The sequence below is a fragment of the Podarcis gaigeae genome (genome assembly GCF_964106915.1).
Source record: "Podarcis gaigeae genome assembly, chromosome: 7".
Classification (NCBI taxonomy): Eukaryota; Metazoa; Chordata; class Lepidosauria; order Squamata; family Lacertidae; genus Podarcis; species Podarcis gaigeae.
The window spans coordinates 41377710-41393986 of record NC_139683.1 but is presented as its reverse complement, the minus strand read 5'-3'; the positions used below and the strand labels follow the sequence as shown (position 1 = coordinate 41393986).

The following is a 16277-nucleotide window of genomic DNA, read 5'->3' as shown; positions in this document are numbered from 1 at the left end:
TCGGGAAAATAATTTGAGATTGAAGTCTATACCAGAACTTGAACAAGGGAACTTAATTGAGTTTCTGACAAAGGAATTTTCCAAGTTTTGGCCTTTGGAGGAAGAAAAGGATTTTAAAATTGTGACTGCTTTCAGACTTGGAAAATTAACAAGGAAAGATAGGCCCAGAGACTGCTTGATTACTTTGAGAACTAAGGAGGAAAGGGATAAAATATTAGGTCTACATTACAATAAGTCACTTGAAATTTCGGATAGAAGAGCAGAGATTTATAAAGACATCCCAAAACAACTTTTGGACCTTAGATCCACCTATACTGAACTAGCAAAACTGTTGAGGAGCAACTCAATCATTTATAGGTGGGAATTTCCCCAAGGATTATCTTTCACATTTAGAGGGAAGAAAGTGAAAATCAAAACAGCCGAGGATAAAGTAAAATTTCTGAGTACCTACGGAGAGGACCTTCAGAAAGGGATCGAAAGACCTTCAGGGTCTGGACCCTCGCCTGCACCTACACCTACACCTTTGGGGTCTGAAGACCAGGAGAAAAAGATACCACCACAAGAGGAATAACAGATTTGTCCAGGATGTCTCTGCAACTTCTGAGTTGGAACATTAATGGCGCCCATTCTCCGGAAAAAAGGAGAAGAATATTTCATATATTGAAAAAAGAACAATTGGACATTATTTGCTTGCAAGAAACACATGTGACTAGGCTCCACAGAAAAGTGTTAATAAACAAAAGATTAGGCCAAGAATTTATTTCTTCGGACCGAGTCAAGAAAAGAGGAGTGGTGATATATGCAAAGGAGAGCCTATCACCAAAATTTTTATTTAAAGATGAACAAGGAAGGTTTTTAGCAATTGAGATTCAAAACCAAGGAGAAAAGTTTTTGATATTAGGAATTTATGCGCCAAATGAGGGGAAATCGGAATTTTACAAGAAGCTGCATGAGATAATGCTGGACTACTTGAATTATGACAACATCATTATGATGGGAGACATGAATGGGGTGGTGTCAACCAACATGGATAAGTCACATAGCCAAAATGTGACAAAAGATGGCAGACTACCTAAAACATTTTTTGAACTGACTGACAACATGGACTTGATTGACATTTGGAGAACAAAGAACCCCCTGGGAAGAGAAGGAACATTTTTTTCTGAAGCCCAACTGACATGGACAAGGATCGACCAAATATGGGCATTGTCGGCCAAAGTGTGCAAAAGAAGGATCAAACTTTTTTTATGTATGCCACAACAGCAGCAAGGATACTCATTGCTAAGGGCTGGAAAACTCAAGATTTGCCCACACTGGAAGAATGGCAGATGCAACTGATGGACTATATGGAACTGGATGAGATGACCGGCAGAATCCGAAACCAGGGAGAAGAATTGGAGGAGGAGAACTGGAAGAAGTTTAAAGACTATCTACAAAAGTATTGTAAACTGTATGAATATTAAGAAAAATGTAAGATCTGCAACATCAGGGCTCCAACAAATTAATAATTTATATGTGTAAAAGTTAATGTAATTGAAAAATAAGATAAATTGTGGATAAATGGTACTCTATAATTAACCTTTGACAAGAGAAATTTAAAAGATTAAATTTGAGATTTGAATATTGGGAAATTTTAATAGACAAATTAAATTAAGTTAATAATTTGCTGGTAAAACTTATGAGTTTAGAGAGTAGGAGCAAGTGGCGTGAGGAAGTCCAAGGATGTTTATGAAATGAGGATATCTGAATTTGGTATGTTTTTTTATATATCTTTATTGTCAAACAAAAATTTAATAAATATTATAATTAAAAAAAAGAATCGACCAAATATGGATAACTAGAGGTCTGGCACCTAAGACAAAAAAAGTGGAAATCTGCCCAAAGACCTGCTCTGACCATAATGCTGTAAAGATGGATATGAGACTAACTCCAACCGGCTCCTTCAGATGGAAGATGAATGACAATTTGTTCAGAGATCAGGAGATTACCAAAAAGGCCCAAAAAGCTTTGAAGGACTACTTTGAGATAAATTTGAACACTACGGTGGAAAAAAGAACCGTCTGGGACGCAAGTAAAGCGGTTATGAGGGGGTTTCTGATACAACAGAACACCATAAAGAAAAGAGCACAGAACGAGAAAAAAGATAAGATCCTGGAGAAAATTAAAGAATGTGAGAAGAAGTTAAGATCAAGACCGAAGTCAAAGGAGATTTTAAGAGAAATTAAACTCCACCAAGCACAATATTCTAAATTGATAAATCAGGAAGTGGAATGGAAAGTTAAGCTAATGAAACAAAGATCTTTTGAATCGGCAAATAAATGTGGAAAGTTGTTAGCATGGCAGCTGAAAAAGAGACAAAAATTGAATACGGTCACAAATTTAGAGATTGAAGGAAGAAATATTCAGAACCCAGGGGAGATCAGAAAGTGTTTCCAGAGATACTTTAAACAATTATATACACAAGGGCCGCAAAACGAGGTGGAGATAGAACAATTTTTGATAAAGAATGGTCTACCAAGGCTGTCTCAGGAAAATAGAACAATCCTGAACTATAAAATAACACAACAAGAGATTGAAGAAGCCATTCAGAACATGCAACTGGGCAAATCTCCAGGGCCAGATGGGCTTACCTCCAAATACTATAAGACATTGAAAGACTATTTGATACATCCATTAATGGAAGTTTGCAATGAAATCATGGAGGGGAAGAAGGCACCGGAGTCGTGGAAAGAAGCTTTCATCACAGTGATACCCAAACTAGAAACTGAAAAGACACAACTTAAGAATTACCGCCCCATCTCCCTCCTAAATGTGGATTACAAAATATTTGCAGACATTTTAGCAAGTAGATTTTAAAAAGTTTTAAATGAAGTAATTCATAATGACCAGGCAGGCTTTCTCCCAGGTAGACATTTGTTTGCTAATACAAGGAATATTATTGACATTTTGGAGCTTTTGCAAACAAATATTAATACAAAAGCAGTGTTAATATTTATAGACGCGGAGAAGGCCTTTGATAACATCTCATGGAAGTTTATGAAGAAAAATTTGGAAGGGATGGGAGTGGGACGGGGGTTTGAGAATGGGATAGAGGCAATTTATTCGGAACAAAAGGCTAAATTGATAGTGAACAATGTGGTGACGGAAGAGTTCAAAATTGAAAAAGGAACACGACAAGGTTGCCCTATTTCCCCTTTGCTATTTATTTTGGTCCTGGAGGTGCTCTTGAACATGATTAGAGGAGACCGGTTGGTGGAAGGAATTCAGGTCGGAGCGAAACAGTATAAACTTAAAGCATTTGCAGATGACCTAGTTTTGACCCTACAGGAGCCAGAGTCTAGTATGAAAAGGGTATTACAATTGATTCAGGAGTTTGGTCGGGTGGCGGGATTTAAACTTAACAAGCAGAAAACCAAGGTTTTGGGGGAAAAATTGACACCTTTAGAATCAGAAAGGTTTCAGAAAGAGACAGAGTTAAATGTGGTTAAAAAAGTAAGATACCTAGGGGTAAACATAACAGCGAAGAATATGAGTCTATTTAAGGATAACTATGAAAAGTGTTGGTCTGAAATTAAAAGGGATTTAGAACTTTGGTCAAGATTGAAACTTTCCTTGTCAGGACGAATTGCTGCTATAAAGATGAATGTATTGCCAAAGATGTTGTTTTTATTTCAGACTTTACAGATTGTGGATAAAATGGAGTGTTTTGGGAGGTGGCAAAGAGATATCTCCAAATTTGCCTGGCAGGGCAAAAAGCCCAGAATTAAGTTTAAGATACTAACTGATGCTAAAGAAAGAGGGGGCTTTGCCCTGCCAGACTTAAAGTTGTACTATGAATCAGCAGCTTTCTGCTTCTTGAAAACACTGATGTTTTAGATTTGGAAGGATTTAACAACGCTTTTGGATGGCATGCATATTTGTGGTATGACAAGGTTAAAATTCATAAGGCTTTCAAGAACCATATTGTCAGGAAAGCAGTGTTCAATGTCTGGATAAAATATAAAGACTTATTGGAAAATAAGACCCCAAGGTGGTTATCACCAATGGAAGCTAAGGCCCGGAAAAGACTCAATATGGAGGTCAAATGGCCGAAATATTGGGAAATAATAGAAAAAGATGGAGATAATTGGAGGTTGCAGAGTTTGGAGAAATTAAAAGATAAAGTGCGAGATTGGTTACATTATGCTCAGATCAAAGAAGTTTTTAAGTTGGATAAAAAGATAGGATTCCAGGTGGAAAAATCAAAGTTAGAAACGGAATTGTTAGAACCTAAGACTAAGGTACTTTCAAGAATGTATAATTTGCTGCTAAAATGGAATACACAAGATGAAACGGTCAAATCGGCTATGATAAAATGGGCACAGGACATAGGGTATAATATTATGTTTGCTGACTGGGAAAGGTTATGGACCACCGGTTTGAAATTCACGGCATGTAATGCCTTGAAAGAAAATATTATGAAAATGATATATAGGTGGTACATGACCCCAGTCAAGCTTGCAAAAATATACCATTTGTCTGATAATAAATGTTGGAAATGTAAAGAAACTGAAGGAACGTTCTTTCACCTCTGGTGGACCTGCCCTAGAGTTAAGGCTTTCTGGGAAATGATATATAATGAGTTGAAAAAGGTATTTAAGTATACCTTCCCTAAGAAACCAGAGGCCTTTCTTTTGGGCATCGTCGGCCAGAGGGTGTTAAAGAAGGACCGAACATTTTTTATGTATGCAACAACAGCAGCAAGGATACTTGTTGCTAAATACTGGAAAACCCAAGATTTGCCCACACTGGAAGAATGGCAGATGTAACTGATAGACTATATGGAGCTTGCAGAAATGACTGGCAGAATCCGAGACCTGGAAGAAGAAGTTGTGGAGGAGGACTGGAAGAAATTCAAGGACTATTTACAAAAATATTGTAAATTGTATGAATGTTAAGAAAGATGTAAGATTATCAACAATATGGCACCAATAAGTTAGTTAAAAGGAATATGATAAATGAAAATATAAGAAAAGATAAATTTTGGATAAATATTATGTTAAAATTAAGCTTTTAAGGTTTGGGTTAAATTATCTAAAATTAGGGATACAATATCAGAAAATTATAATATAAGAATTGAAACAAGGTGATAAATTGCTGGGTAAAGTTCAAAAATTTGGAACGCAGGAACGAGAGATGCGAGGAAGTCCAAAGAAGTGAAGAAAATGTGGATATTGGAAAAATTATATGTTATTTTGTTTGTTCTTTCTATTGTTCTAAGAAAATCTTTAATAAATATTTATTAAAAAAAAAAAGATTTTGTTGGGTATGTTTCAAGTGCTGTGGTCTCAGGCCTTTATGATGTTGTCATTCCCCAACTGACCCTGTTCAATAAAGCCAGGACTGCTTTAGCTGTGCTAGTATTCTATTGATAGTTAGCAAGTAATGGGCTTCTTCCCCCTCCCCTTGTTACTCATCTCAATTGTCTTCAAAATGGGAGGGGAACAGCAAATTAATTATCACAGTACCTCACCAAGGCTGAGAGTGTGTAGTCTATAGCTTTGCCACTGGAGCACCAGCTGCAATGATGAGGGTGATGCCAATGGCCAAATATTATCCTGACGTTTTGATTACTGATTGTGTCGTAAACCAAGGAGTACTTCTGTCATGAGGAGGAGCAGGGAGGGAGATTGATCACAAGGTCTTCTGAGGAAATTCTTAACAGATACTGTCAATTAACCAAGTAGTTAAGAGAGAAGTGTGACTGGATGGAATGAAGGCCAAAATAATTTATGTGAGCCAGAAATCAGTTAATTGCTAGTCACTTTCAGTGCAGTGTCTCAGATGTATGTATTTGGTTCTTCCACCCAATATCACACCGTGGACTTTTGGTCACACAATTGGATTTCCCTTTCTTCTTCTTCTTTTCCTCAACCCTCCAGAGCACATTTTGTGGGTGTGCAGAAGGCTGCAGGGGAAATGGGAATGATGGGGATTTCAGTTTTGTTTTTGTATTGTGTGGACCACCTTGAGTTTCTCTGAAAATCAGGCAGGGTATAATTTTTTTCCAATTAATTGAAGTTGAATAAACACCTTTAGCCCCTATATTACACAAGCATTGCTGTACAATATCAGTCATATGGTTAATATGTGTATGAATACAAAAAGGACAAAAGATGGGCATGTCTATCTTTAAACAATTTACTTTTATTTGCCATTGTTATTGACATGAACAACCTGTCTTCCAGCAACTGCAACAGCAACCACAACAGAGAGGTGCTCCAGATATCTCATTCTCTATTGATGCTAATAAGCAACAAAGACAGCTTATTGCAGAACTTGAAAATAAGAACAGGTAAGAGTCTGTTGTAACCTACCTCCAAGCTAAATGTATGTCTGCAGATAGAAACAAAATGTATCAAGTATCAAGGCAGAGTTGACCAAAACTGTGGTGAATCTGTCATGAGGGAACCTATAGATGCAGTATAATACACTGGGGCCACTGTTAATTTCTGGGTTTTGGATTTAACTTAATAAGCTATAAGACAATCTGTACTTAAACAGTACCTCCTAGTTGCAGCATCTGAGCTTTCAGTTTTTCCATGGAGCAGATTTTGAGGCTGTGTGAAGAGGTACCTCTCTTTGGGATGGGGAGGCATCTCAGAGACCAGGGGCAGCAGCAGAGGCTGCCTGGAGGACTCCAGGTGAGAGGAGAGGAGGCTGAGGGAACACTCCACAAGGGAGGGTGTTTGAAAAAGGGTGAGAGGCTGCCAGCTCTGCAGGCAAGTGGTGACATAACTAGGCTCCTGAGCCCCACAGTGGTGCCACAGAAAGAATGTAGTTGGTCAAGGGAACCAAGGACTCAAAAAAAATGAAAACCTTTGCCCTAGCACAACAAAAAAGAAGAAACAGACACTTTGTGGTTTGTTAAGTGATGGGGAAATGCATTGAAAAGTGTGAGATGAACAATTGACTAATGAGAATACATATAAACACCCCATAAGAAATCGGAATGAATGCAGGACAAATGCTCATCATTGTTTAACCACCCCACAAACAAATCAGAAAGAATGTTCAACAGAGTCCAACTAGGTAAATCCAGAAGTGTTGCATCACTTGAGAGTGAAGGTGCTGTGCTATCTTCCAGGCAGGTGGGACACTCTTGCTTACCAAGAGAGGGAGGAGCTAGGTGGCAGGGAAGTCAGCACAGTGCAAACACACTAGGTGCTCCTGCTGGTGCTTTTGCACCATATTTACCTCCCTGCCGCCTCTCCCTCGAGGTAAGCAACAGTAACCCACCTGCCAGTTAGTGAAGCAGTTCCCCTGTCACCAGCTGCTCCTGATGTACTTTTGTGCAGGCACAAGCCAGGATGAATGCCCAATAAACAGGTCATTTAGAGGGGCCCTTGGTGAAAACGTTACTGACGGCTTACCTCTTCTTCTTCTCTTCTTCTGTAAGAGAAATCTTACAAGAGATTCACAGGCTGCGACTTGAACATGAGCAGGCGTCTCAACCCACTCCAGAGAAGGCAGCGCAGAATCCTACTCTCCTGGCAGAACTTCGGCTCCTGAGGTAAGTACATACAGTATATTATATTCAGCCAATGACTTCAGAGGTTTTTTATTAAAAAAAATAATAACACAATCTTACACATCTCTACTCAGAAATAAGCCACATTCAGTTCAGTGGAGCACACTACCAGGTAGCATATATTGTTTTGAGGTTGTGTTTTCCATTATTGATTTTACTAATGGAGTTGTCAAAAGATAACTCTTCCTCTAACTAGAAAAAAATAATGGCAGCAATATGCAACATTAGTGTTGTAGAACTTATTAGAAAGTGATCAAGATCAATGTTCAAGTTTAACTGTTTCCCTTTTGGAAACCCATCCTAAAATGTGTTTTAGAATACTACAAATAGGGTGAAATAGTTTTACTTTTTTTAAAAAAAAAGTCCCTTGATTATGCAGTGCTGGAATTTTTACTTGACTCTCTGAGGCTATAATCCTGTGGACACTATCCTAGGGGTAAGCTAGTGTGCGTGGTGCTTGTTTTTGCATTTCTTTTATTTTGCTTCACAGAAAAAATAATAATAACTTTCTTTAAATTTATCAACACTGAATGTCCTTAGGGAGCTTTGTCAACAGAGATCTGTCCTCCATTTTAATTTGCAATGTCACAGGAAGCAGTATCTGTCCAAGCTTGTGTGCGGTCAGAATAGTAATAGTTAATTAACAGTTAAAGGGGCTTATTTTAATTCCTTGCACAACATTTGCAAAATAGCCAAATGAAAGCTTCTCAACATAATGAAAATATAAGTAGGGACTATGTGGTTGTTCCCCCAAGTGTTCTGTGCAGTGTACTGGCTATTTCACAGTCCCAGGTTCTCTAATAAATATCACTGTGGTTCTCTAAACTGAACACCAGGCTTTGCCAATCTAGTGCCCTCCAGGTGTTTTGAACTACAACCAGTGCTTTTTTCCTGGGGGTACACAAAGGTATGCAGTACCAGAACCTTTTTTTCTCGAAGAAAAGCACTGACTAGAACACTAATCTGCATTCTGCTTAAAGGCTGTTCTTGCTGGGGGGTTCAAAGATCCCAGAAAGCTCAAAAAGTCGGCCCAGTAAACTGAAATCAGGTGATGGGGAAGAAAACTTAATTATTAAATTGTCATTCTAGTTGGCTAAGAAGTTGAGAGTGGAAGTTAAGAAAATGTCTGTAAGGACTCTTCCAGACATCCTTTTTTATTGAGCATTCATCATGATTTGTGCTTGTTATGTTATTTCAGCAGCTCTATGTTATCCCCAATTAACACTCAACTTTAAAAGAAACCAGAAGTTAGTACCTCCTTAAAGGACACTGAACATGTTCCTTACATTGAAAAGTATAGCATTTGAAACTATATCTGTTGATACTGTAGTCAGCAGAGGATGAACATGTATGTGAATGCACCTTTGAGGCAATGTGTATTGTGCCAAATAATCAGCAAATAGATGCAAGATCATACTCAGCAGTGTGGCATCAGTTTGTCCTGGATCAGGAGACCTTTTGGAATAGCTGAATTACCAGGGAAAGGAATCCCAAGAGCTAGAGTAACACATATTGAAAAAGCAACTTCTGGTTCCAAACCCAGCCAACAGTTAAATAGGCTTTACCAACTTGAATTCACAATGGCAGAAGGAGGGCAGATTCTGACAAAAATCCAGGATGTTCAGGAAATGTCAGCCTTTTGTGTGGGCAGACTTTTAGCTGGTAAACATTTGGTCCATTAGAGAATCAATATTGAGTATCAGAATAGGACAAGGGAGTGCCAACTTCCAGTGGCGTAGCGTGGGGGGTGCAGGGGGCGGCTGAACTGGGCACAACATCTGGGGGTTAGGGTTAGGGGGCGCAAATCCATGGGTTAGGGGGCGCAAATTACTTGCCTTGCCCCGGGTGCTGACAACCCACGCTACGCCACTGCCAACTTCATATCCTCTCTTGAATGGGTCACCTTGAGCAAGTTATCCCCTCTCAGCCTAACCTATTTTCTGGATTGTTGTGGAGACAAAATAAGAAGTGAGGAAAGGACTTTCTATGCATGTTGTCCTGAGCTTCTTGGAATAAGAGGCAGATAAAAACAAATAATAAAATAAATATATATTTGGTGCGTTGGAGTAGCATGGCGGTGAGCTAGGAAAAGATTCTGGAGGGCTTGTCGTCTGCTGCAAGAGTGGAACCAAGCTCCATGTTTTGAGCTGTGCTCATGGTCAGTCCTGGGGCAAAAACTTCCTGCATAGGAAATCAGGTGCAACATTATACCACATGTTTTGGATTACAAATGCAGGCTTTTCCACTGCATGTTCGTTTGTCTGGGAAGCTTTGGAATGGTTAGCTACATGCCCTGATCTTAAATGCTTATTTCTTAGGCAGAGGAAGGATGAGCTTGAACAGAGGATGTCAGCTCTTCAGGAAAGCCGGAGAGAACTCATGGTTCAGTTAGAAGGCCTCATGAAACTGCTAAAGGTAAACTACTTTAATTCCAAACCTATACGATTTTTCTCCTAGACCAGGGATGTGGAACCTGTAGCCCTCCAGATGATGTATGACTCCACTCTTCCCTGAGCATTGGCCATGCTGATTGGGGTTGATGGAGTCTAACAGCAGCAGGGGACTCCAGATTTCCCATCCCTGCCATAGATGTTTGTTCTGGGAAATGCCTCCCACTAACTTCAGATATTAATCATTCCCATTTCCCAGACAAATAGGTTGTTGTTGCTGTTATCTTTTCAACCTATAATTTGACCATTGTTTCCACAAAAACAGCAGCAATGGAGAGTGGATCCAAATGCCCTTTTCTCCAGGTACTTAGTACTGAGGGGCTAAGGAGTGTTGTTGCTAGTTGTCATATTTCATTATATACACCCCCTGTTTATTAACCTCTTCAACCTAAATGATTTGGAAAGGGACTAATGTGCAGAAATACATCCCTTTGATAACAGAAATTAAGTTGGGGAGGGGAGGGGGCAGATGGGCAAGGACTCAACTTCTTTGTTTGGAATTTTGTTCATATTTTAAAAGATCAGTCCTGGCATAAACTAGCCTGGTCTCATTAAACTTAATACCTGCAGGGGCTAAAATTATATTCTTTTCCTGTTAGCTACCCCTATTTAACAAAGTGTATTTGTTGATGTACAGAGGTGCACAGCAAAAGAGCTATTAAGCCATCTTTGCTGTTTCTCAGTCCTGTATAGGGTCTGAGTCCAACCCCCTGCAATGCAGAAATCTCAGCTAAAACATCCATGACAAATGGCCATCCATCCTCTGCATAAAAACATCCAAGGAAGGAGGCTCATAATATATACAAAATATATTTGCATCCAACAACATGACAAGCTTTAGGAAATTTGAGGCTGGCCCCTTTAATGGTTTGAGTGCACCACTTAACTTGGAGCTGTGTTGCTATATAGCCACTCCTGTTATGTATGTACAGTGAGAACATTTAAAATGTAAGAGTCCTGCTGAATCTGACCATCTACGGTACTCTAGCAGTGATTAGCCAGGTCGCTCCAAAACTTCTCAAATGGGAGAGAAAGGCAACAGCTCTCCTTCATTATTGCCCCCCCCCCCCCGGAAATTGATGTTCAGAAGTATGCTGTTCTAAGACCAAGGGGTGACAATCCTGCTCTGTAGCTGCAGCTCTCTCCCCTATCTCACACTTTAAGCTCAGACTCATCTGACTCGCAATGATCCAATCTTTCTTTAGGAAGAAGAATTGAAGCAGGGAGTAAGTTATTTACACTGTAGATGTCACTAACTCTTAAGAAGTGCTCCTGTGATCCAAATGTGTGCTTACTACATCTGCTTGAAATGCGTTTACATGCTCTGGACCAATAAATAACACTACCTCGCACGTCTTTAACCTTTTATCTGAGAAGTTAAGGTACTTTAAACAGTCAGCTGTTATGGCTTTCTTGATAGGTCAGCAACAACAAAACACATCTCTGAGGCTCACTACTGATATAATGGTATCTTTTGCATGAAGAGCAATAACTCTCCAATGCTGTCCAACACAAACTATTGAATTGTGTGAACGTGAGCAAACTCCTTGAAGTTGAAAATGTAGAGGTACTTCAGATTGATGAAATGCTAAGTCCATCCCCCAGCCCAAGTAACAGCTTTGAGAATATTTGAAAAATAATTCCATAACCTATTTGTACTGAAAAATGCACTAAGGTTGTGTTTGTAATTATCTTTCCAAATGCATTAAATTACACTGAAGCCAAAGGAATAATGTTGCTTAAGTGACTAAAGTGTAGCATTCTCACTGGCTCAGGAAGTGTTGAGGGATTTCTCACTATACTAAAGCAGAGTTTTGTTTCTTGGCTCAGCTACGAAATCAATGTGCAGTAGCTAGAACTATGTGCACACATATTAGGAGAAAACTGGTAGTATTGGGCCATTGCTGATCTATTGGTATACAGTGGTACCTCGGGTTAAGAACTTAATTCGTTCCGGAGGTCCGTTCTTAACCTGAAACTTTTCTTAACCTGAAGCACCACTTTAGCTAATGGGGCCTCCTGCTGCCGCCGCCGCACCACCACCACACGATTTCTGTTCTCATCCTGAAGCAAAGTTCTTAACCCGAGGTACTATTTCTGGGTTACCAGAGTCTGTAACCAGAATCATCTGTAACCCGAGGTACCACTGTATCTGCATTGAAAGTACTATTGTTACTTTTCATAATGTAAGATTTGAGCCCAGTTTTTTACTGAACCCAACTCACTGAACTCATTTAAGTAAACAATCATTCAGACTGCAGTTTTATGCTGAATTTTCACTCACATATTTTCAATGTGAAAAGTAGGTTTTGAGGAGTGTGAAAAGCATCCTGATCTCCCCACTCCACATTTTTATGGTGTTGGGAAGGTTATACCTGATCATGGCCCCAAAATGTTACTGCTCCTTTGCAACTTCAGTGGTTTCTTTCTCCTTCAGTGCAAGATCCCTCCCAATCAGTGATCACAGAGAGCTACTGATGGCACCAGAGCATAAAAATCACATTTGTCTAACAGACAACACTGAGGGCTATGGTTTCATTTTAAAATGTTCATGTCCTACCTTTCTGGGGAGTGGGCTGTGGAATATCCAAGTGGATTACATTGCATGGCAAAACCTTCGCCACACATTTTTGCATCTGACTACTAGTGACAGCAATGCAATGCAAAAGAATACATCCCCATTTGGATGTGCATCTGAATACCAGTTTTCTCTGTCTACACTGTGTTACTTTCACAGGCTGCACATCCACTTGCACATCTCCGCCCATATTGTACCACAACCAGTCGAGAACATTTAACTAGGAGGAACAAAGGAGCATCTACCTTCTGTCTTTCCTCCTCCTCACTTTCCCCAAACCCCATCCATTTGTGAATACTTTTTCACAAAAGGGTGTTCAGCCAGCAAAGTGGGAACATTTCATGAGGGGTGAAAAGATTTGTAAAGGGGGGGGGCACTCTGTTTCAGCTCAGCATAAGTGCATACTGTTATAAAGGGCAAAGATATACAAATCTATCATATATATTTTCTGCTTAGTGTACTAAGCATTTCTGTTTTCCATGTTCCTAATTTTTCTGTTCAGAAATGTAGCTCTTTTATTTTGTATAGATTTCTACCCTGATGATTCTAACCTGTGAGCCACTCTAGGTTCCAGCAGATGGAGCTACATACCAAAGACTAACAGAAGAGATTTGTTTTAAGTTTTACTGAACTGAGGGGAGGGTGATTGTAGATAAAACTTAAGTATCTTACTACTGGTTTCTTATCAGTGCACTCAATGAGAAGATACAGATGACATTTCTCATTAAAATTGTCATTGTCTAAATTATAACTGCTGTAACATGTCTGTTTGCAGACATAATAACAGCAGTCTGAGCTTGACTAAAATATTTTTTTTAAAACCTAGAAATGCCAAATAGATGCTTCCAGAACTAAGAACCCAAATCAGCTCCCATCCTTTTCTCCAAGATCTACTAGTGTTTATCTGGGCATCAAGATTCTAGCCACTATTAATAGTGTAAACTGTGGGGTTGGCAGTTAAGGGATAGAATGGAGCTATACAGAAATCCACATTGGAACCATGGCTTCCAGTAGTGGAGATAGTAATTCCAGAGTGGACACAGAACTTACAGCAGGTTCAAGACACAATCCAAAAATAAAGAGAAGTTTCTGGTGTGGGTTGAGGATGTTCCCTCCTGCCTTGCACTAGTGCAAAAATGCAGCTGAAAGCCCCAGTTGCATTTGAAGGTCTTCTATACAGTGAGGTTTGTTGTGTTGTGTTTTACCTTTGCCTTACTGAATTAGAGTGGACTGAGGAAACCATTCCTGCTTCCATGATCCAGTTCATAATTTTAGTAGGGCAGAATTGAAACAATCCATTCTCTGTCATGACTCTGCAAGCTCCCAACATTTTTCCACATTAGGAGCAAAACGGTGACTTGAAAGTGGGGTGTTGCTGTGGAAAGAACTTGGAAGAATGGACCACACCTCTTTGGCTGTGCACTTCCCACTATGAGCCACTATGAGTTTTGCTCAAAGTAGACCCATTGAAATGAAGGGCCCTAACCTCGACACGTTAAACTTCAATGGGTCTACCCTGAGAAAAACTTAGTTGAATACTGCTCGTTAGTATAGACTCCTATCTCTGCAGTCCATTCCCCTTCCTTGCATAGAGTTCATAACTCTAAAGCAGGTCTGCAAAACCTGTAACCCACCAAGCTGAATTCTGCTCATCAACTCTGTATGGCAACCAGGTGGGGCTCAATAAACCACCTGCTGCTGCTCCCTACGTGGGATGACAAAAACAGGATTAACTGGCAGAGAATCGATGAGTATAAGATCTTTGTGTATTCTGTGACGTGTTCTGCTCACTTTCACTGACCAACTACATGTCTTTCTTATGACTGATGTTAAAACACTTTGTCCAGGATTAAGATACCCTCCTTAGGCTCACATAAAAGGCTTGCATGCACTCATGCTGGGGTTTGCTGTTTGGTTTTGTTTCCTAACAATAGCTATTTGTGCTGTGTTCTACGGCCAAACTGTGCATTGCCTTAAACATACAGCCAATGATAACTTGCATCATCTCCTAACAAGCTTTAATTAAAGCAGAAAGTGTGACCTGACATCATCACGCTTAGCAATTTCCTTCCCCACCTTGCACCACCATAAGCAGAAGCCATTGAAAGACAGCCAGGGCAGAGAAGCACTGGGCATGAGGATGGCATGGAGTACTGGATCCATTTCAGGACCCCACACTTCTAGTATTTGTTTTAGAAAGGAGTTCCTACATCTAATTTTTGAACACAGTTCTCTTCTGTATGAAAAGTTAACAATTCTATCCAAGACTTCCAGTCTTCTTAATGCAAAGACCTCTGCATCTTTGTAACTTTTCTTATATACTGTGTAAAACACCTAGAGGCCTATTTTGGCATTAAGCAGAATATAATAATAACAGTAATAATAATGATGCAAAATAGAAGACTGTATTGTATTACTATGCACATTGTTAACATTATAGTTTCCATGGGGGGGGGGAGAAGTTCCATATATGGGGGGTTTTAAATGTCCATTTGAACCCTGGAACTTATAAGATCCTTTTGGCCATTTCTGCTGTCTTACTTCACTACATTTTTACATTTATGCTGTTTTACTAGTATGCACGCCTGACCCTGTTAACTAACAAAGAGACTGATGTGCTCGCTTTCCATCAGGATGATCCCAGTATTCAGCATGACATGGCATTTTCTGACTGTTTGCACAGTAGGAATATAATTGGTGATGGCAGCGCTGGGGCGCTCTCTGCTGTAAGTCGTGCTTAACCCACTTAGCAAACCTTTTTATTCCAGACCCAAGGGGCAGGCTCCCCACGCTCTTCTCCCAGCCACACTATCAGCCGGCCTATTCCTATGCCCATCAGATCTGCGTCTGCCTGCTCGACTCCAGCCCACACACCTCAGGACTCTCTGACAGGTGTGGGAGGAGATGTGCAGGAAGCCTTTGCGCAAGGTAAGTTGTGCAGAGCATCCTTTGCTACAAAGTGGTTGTGCTTAGGAATAGTCAGCAGGGGTGGGGGAAATGCCCTGCAACTCAATGACTTCTTCCCTTATCGTACATATGGCATGTCATCTACAAATGAGTTTTTTATCATTTAAGGTGGGCATAGCCAACTGATGCCTCCATATCAGCCCCGGAAGCATGGCCAATGGTTGGGGTTGACGAGAGCTGTACTCCAACAACATCTGGAAGGCTAATTAAAAGCTTGTGTTTAGAACAAGTGGTATCAGTGAGAGGATTCCTAATGGCATAAAACAATTGTAAAAAGTTAGTATTGTTTCACCATAATGAAAAGCATGAGGAAAAGATTTGGCCTAACTAACTAAACAAGCCAGATTATCTGCAACAGACACAACATCCTCTATTAATCAAGTGTTCATAAAGATGCATTGTATTCTCTGGCCATAGCAATTATACTTCTTCATAATGTGCCACATTGTTGCATGATAATTTCTCATGCCAGCTGCTTGACTCCTCCGAGTCCTCTTCATTGGCCTCCAAGTCCCTATAACAAAAGTGATTCTTTAGTTAGGAGCACCAATTCCCCTGTATTGCTTTAGTTCAGAGGCGAGGACGTAATACAGAGCCCGGGGACCAAATGCAGTCCTCCAGGGCTGTGTATTTGGACCTCAGGATTCTCTGCAGGCCACACAGCCTCCCCAGGCTGCATCTCTCATAGACTGTGCTCTGTGCTCTTGTCTGA

The 16277-nt window shown here is 40.0% G+C and overlaps 1 protein-coding gene across 47 annotated transcripts in view; it reads left to right on the top strand.

The window, feature by feature from the left end:
- DTNA (dystrobrevin alpha) overlaps positions 1–16277 on the top strand; it is a 186851-nt gene that overhangs the window by 157264 nt on the left and 13310 nt on the right. For 30 of the 47 annotated variants that reach the window (XM_083747629.1, XM_083747635.1, XM_083747674.1 and 27 more), the window contains 5 exons: positions 6228–6334; positions 7439–7552; positions 9889–9985; positions 11226–11246; positions 15367–15526. In XM_083747629.1, coding sequence (XP_083603755.1) covers positions 6228–6334; positions 7439–7552; positions 9889–9985; positions 11226–11246; positions 15367–15526 — 499 coding nt within the window. The remainder of the gene's footprint in view (positions 1–6227; positions 6335–7438; positions 7553–9888; positions 9986–11225; positions 11247–15366; positions 15527–16277) is intronic. The other 17 variants (XM_083747660.1, XM_083747647.1, XM_083747646.1 and 14 more) reach the window with 1 other exon arrangement.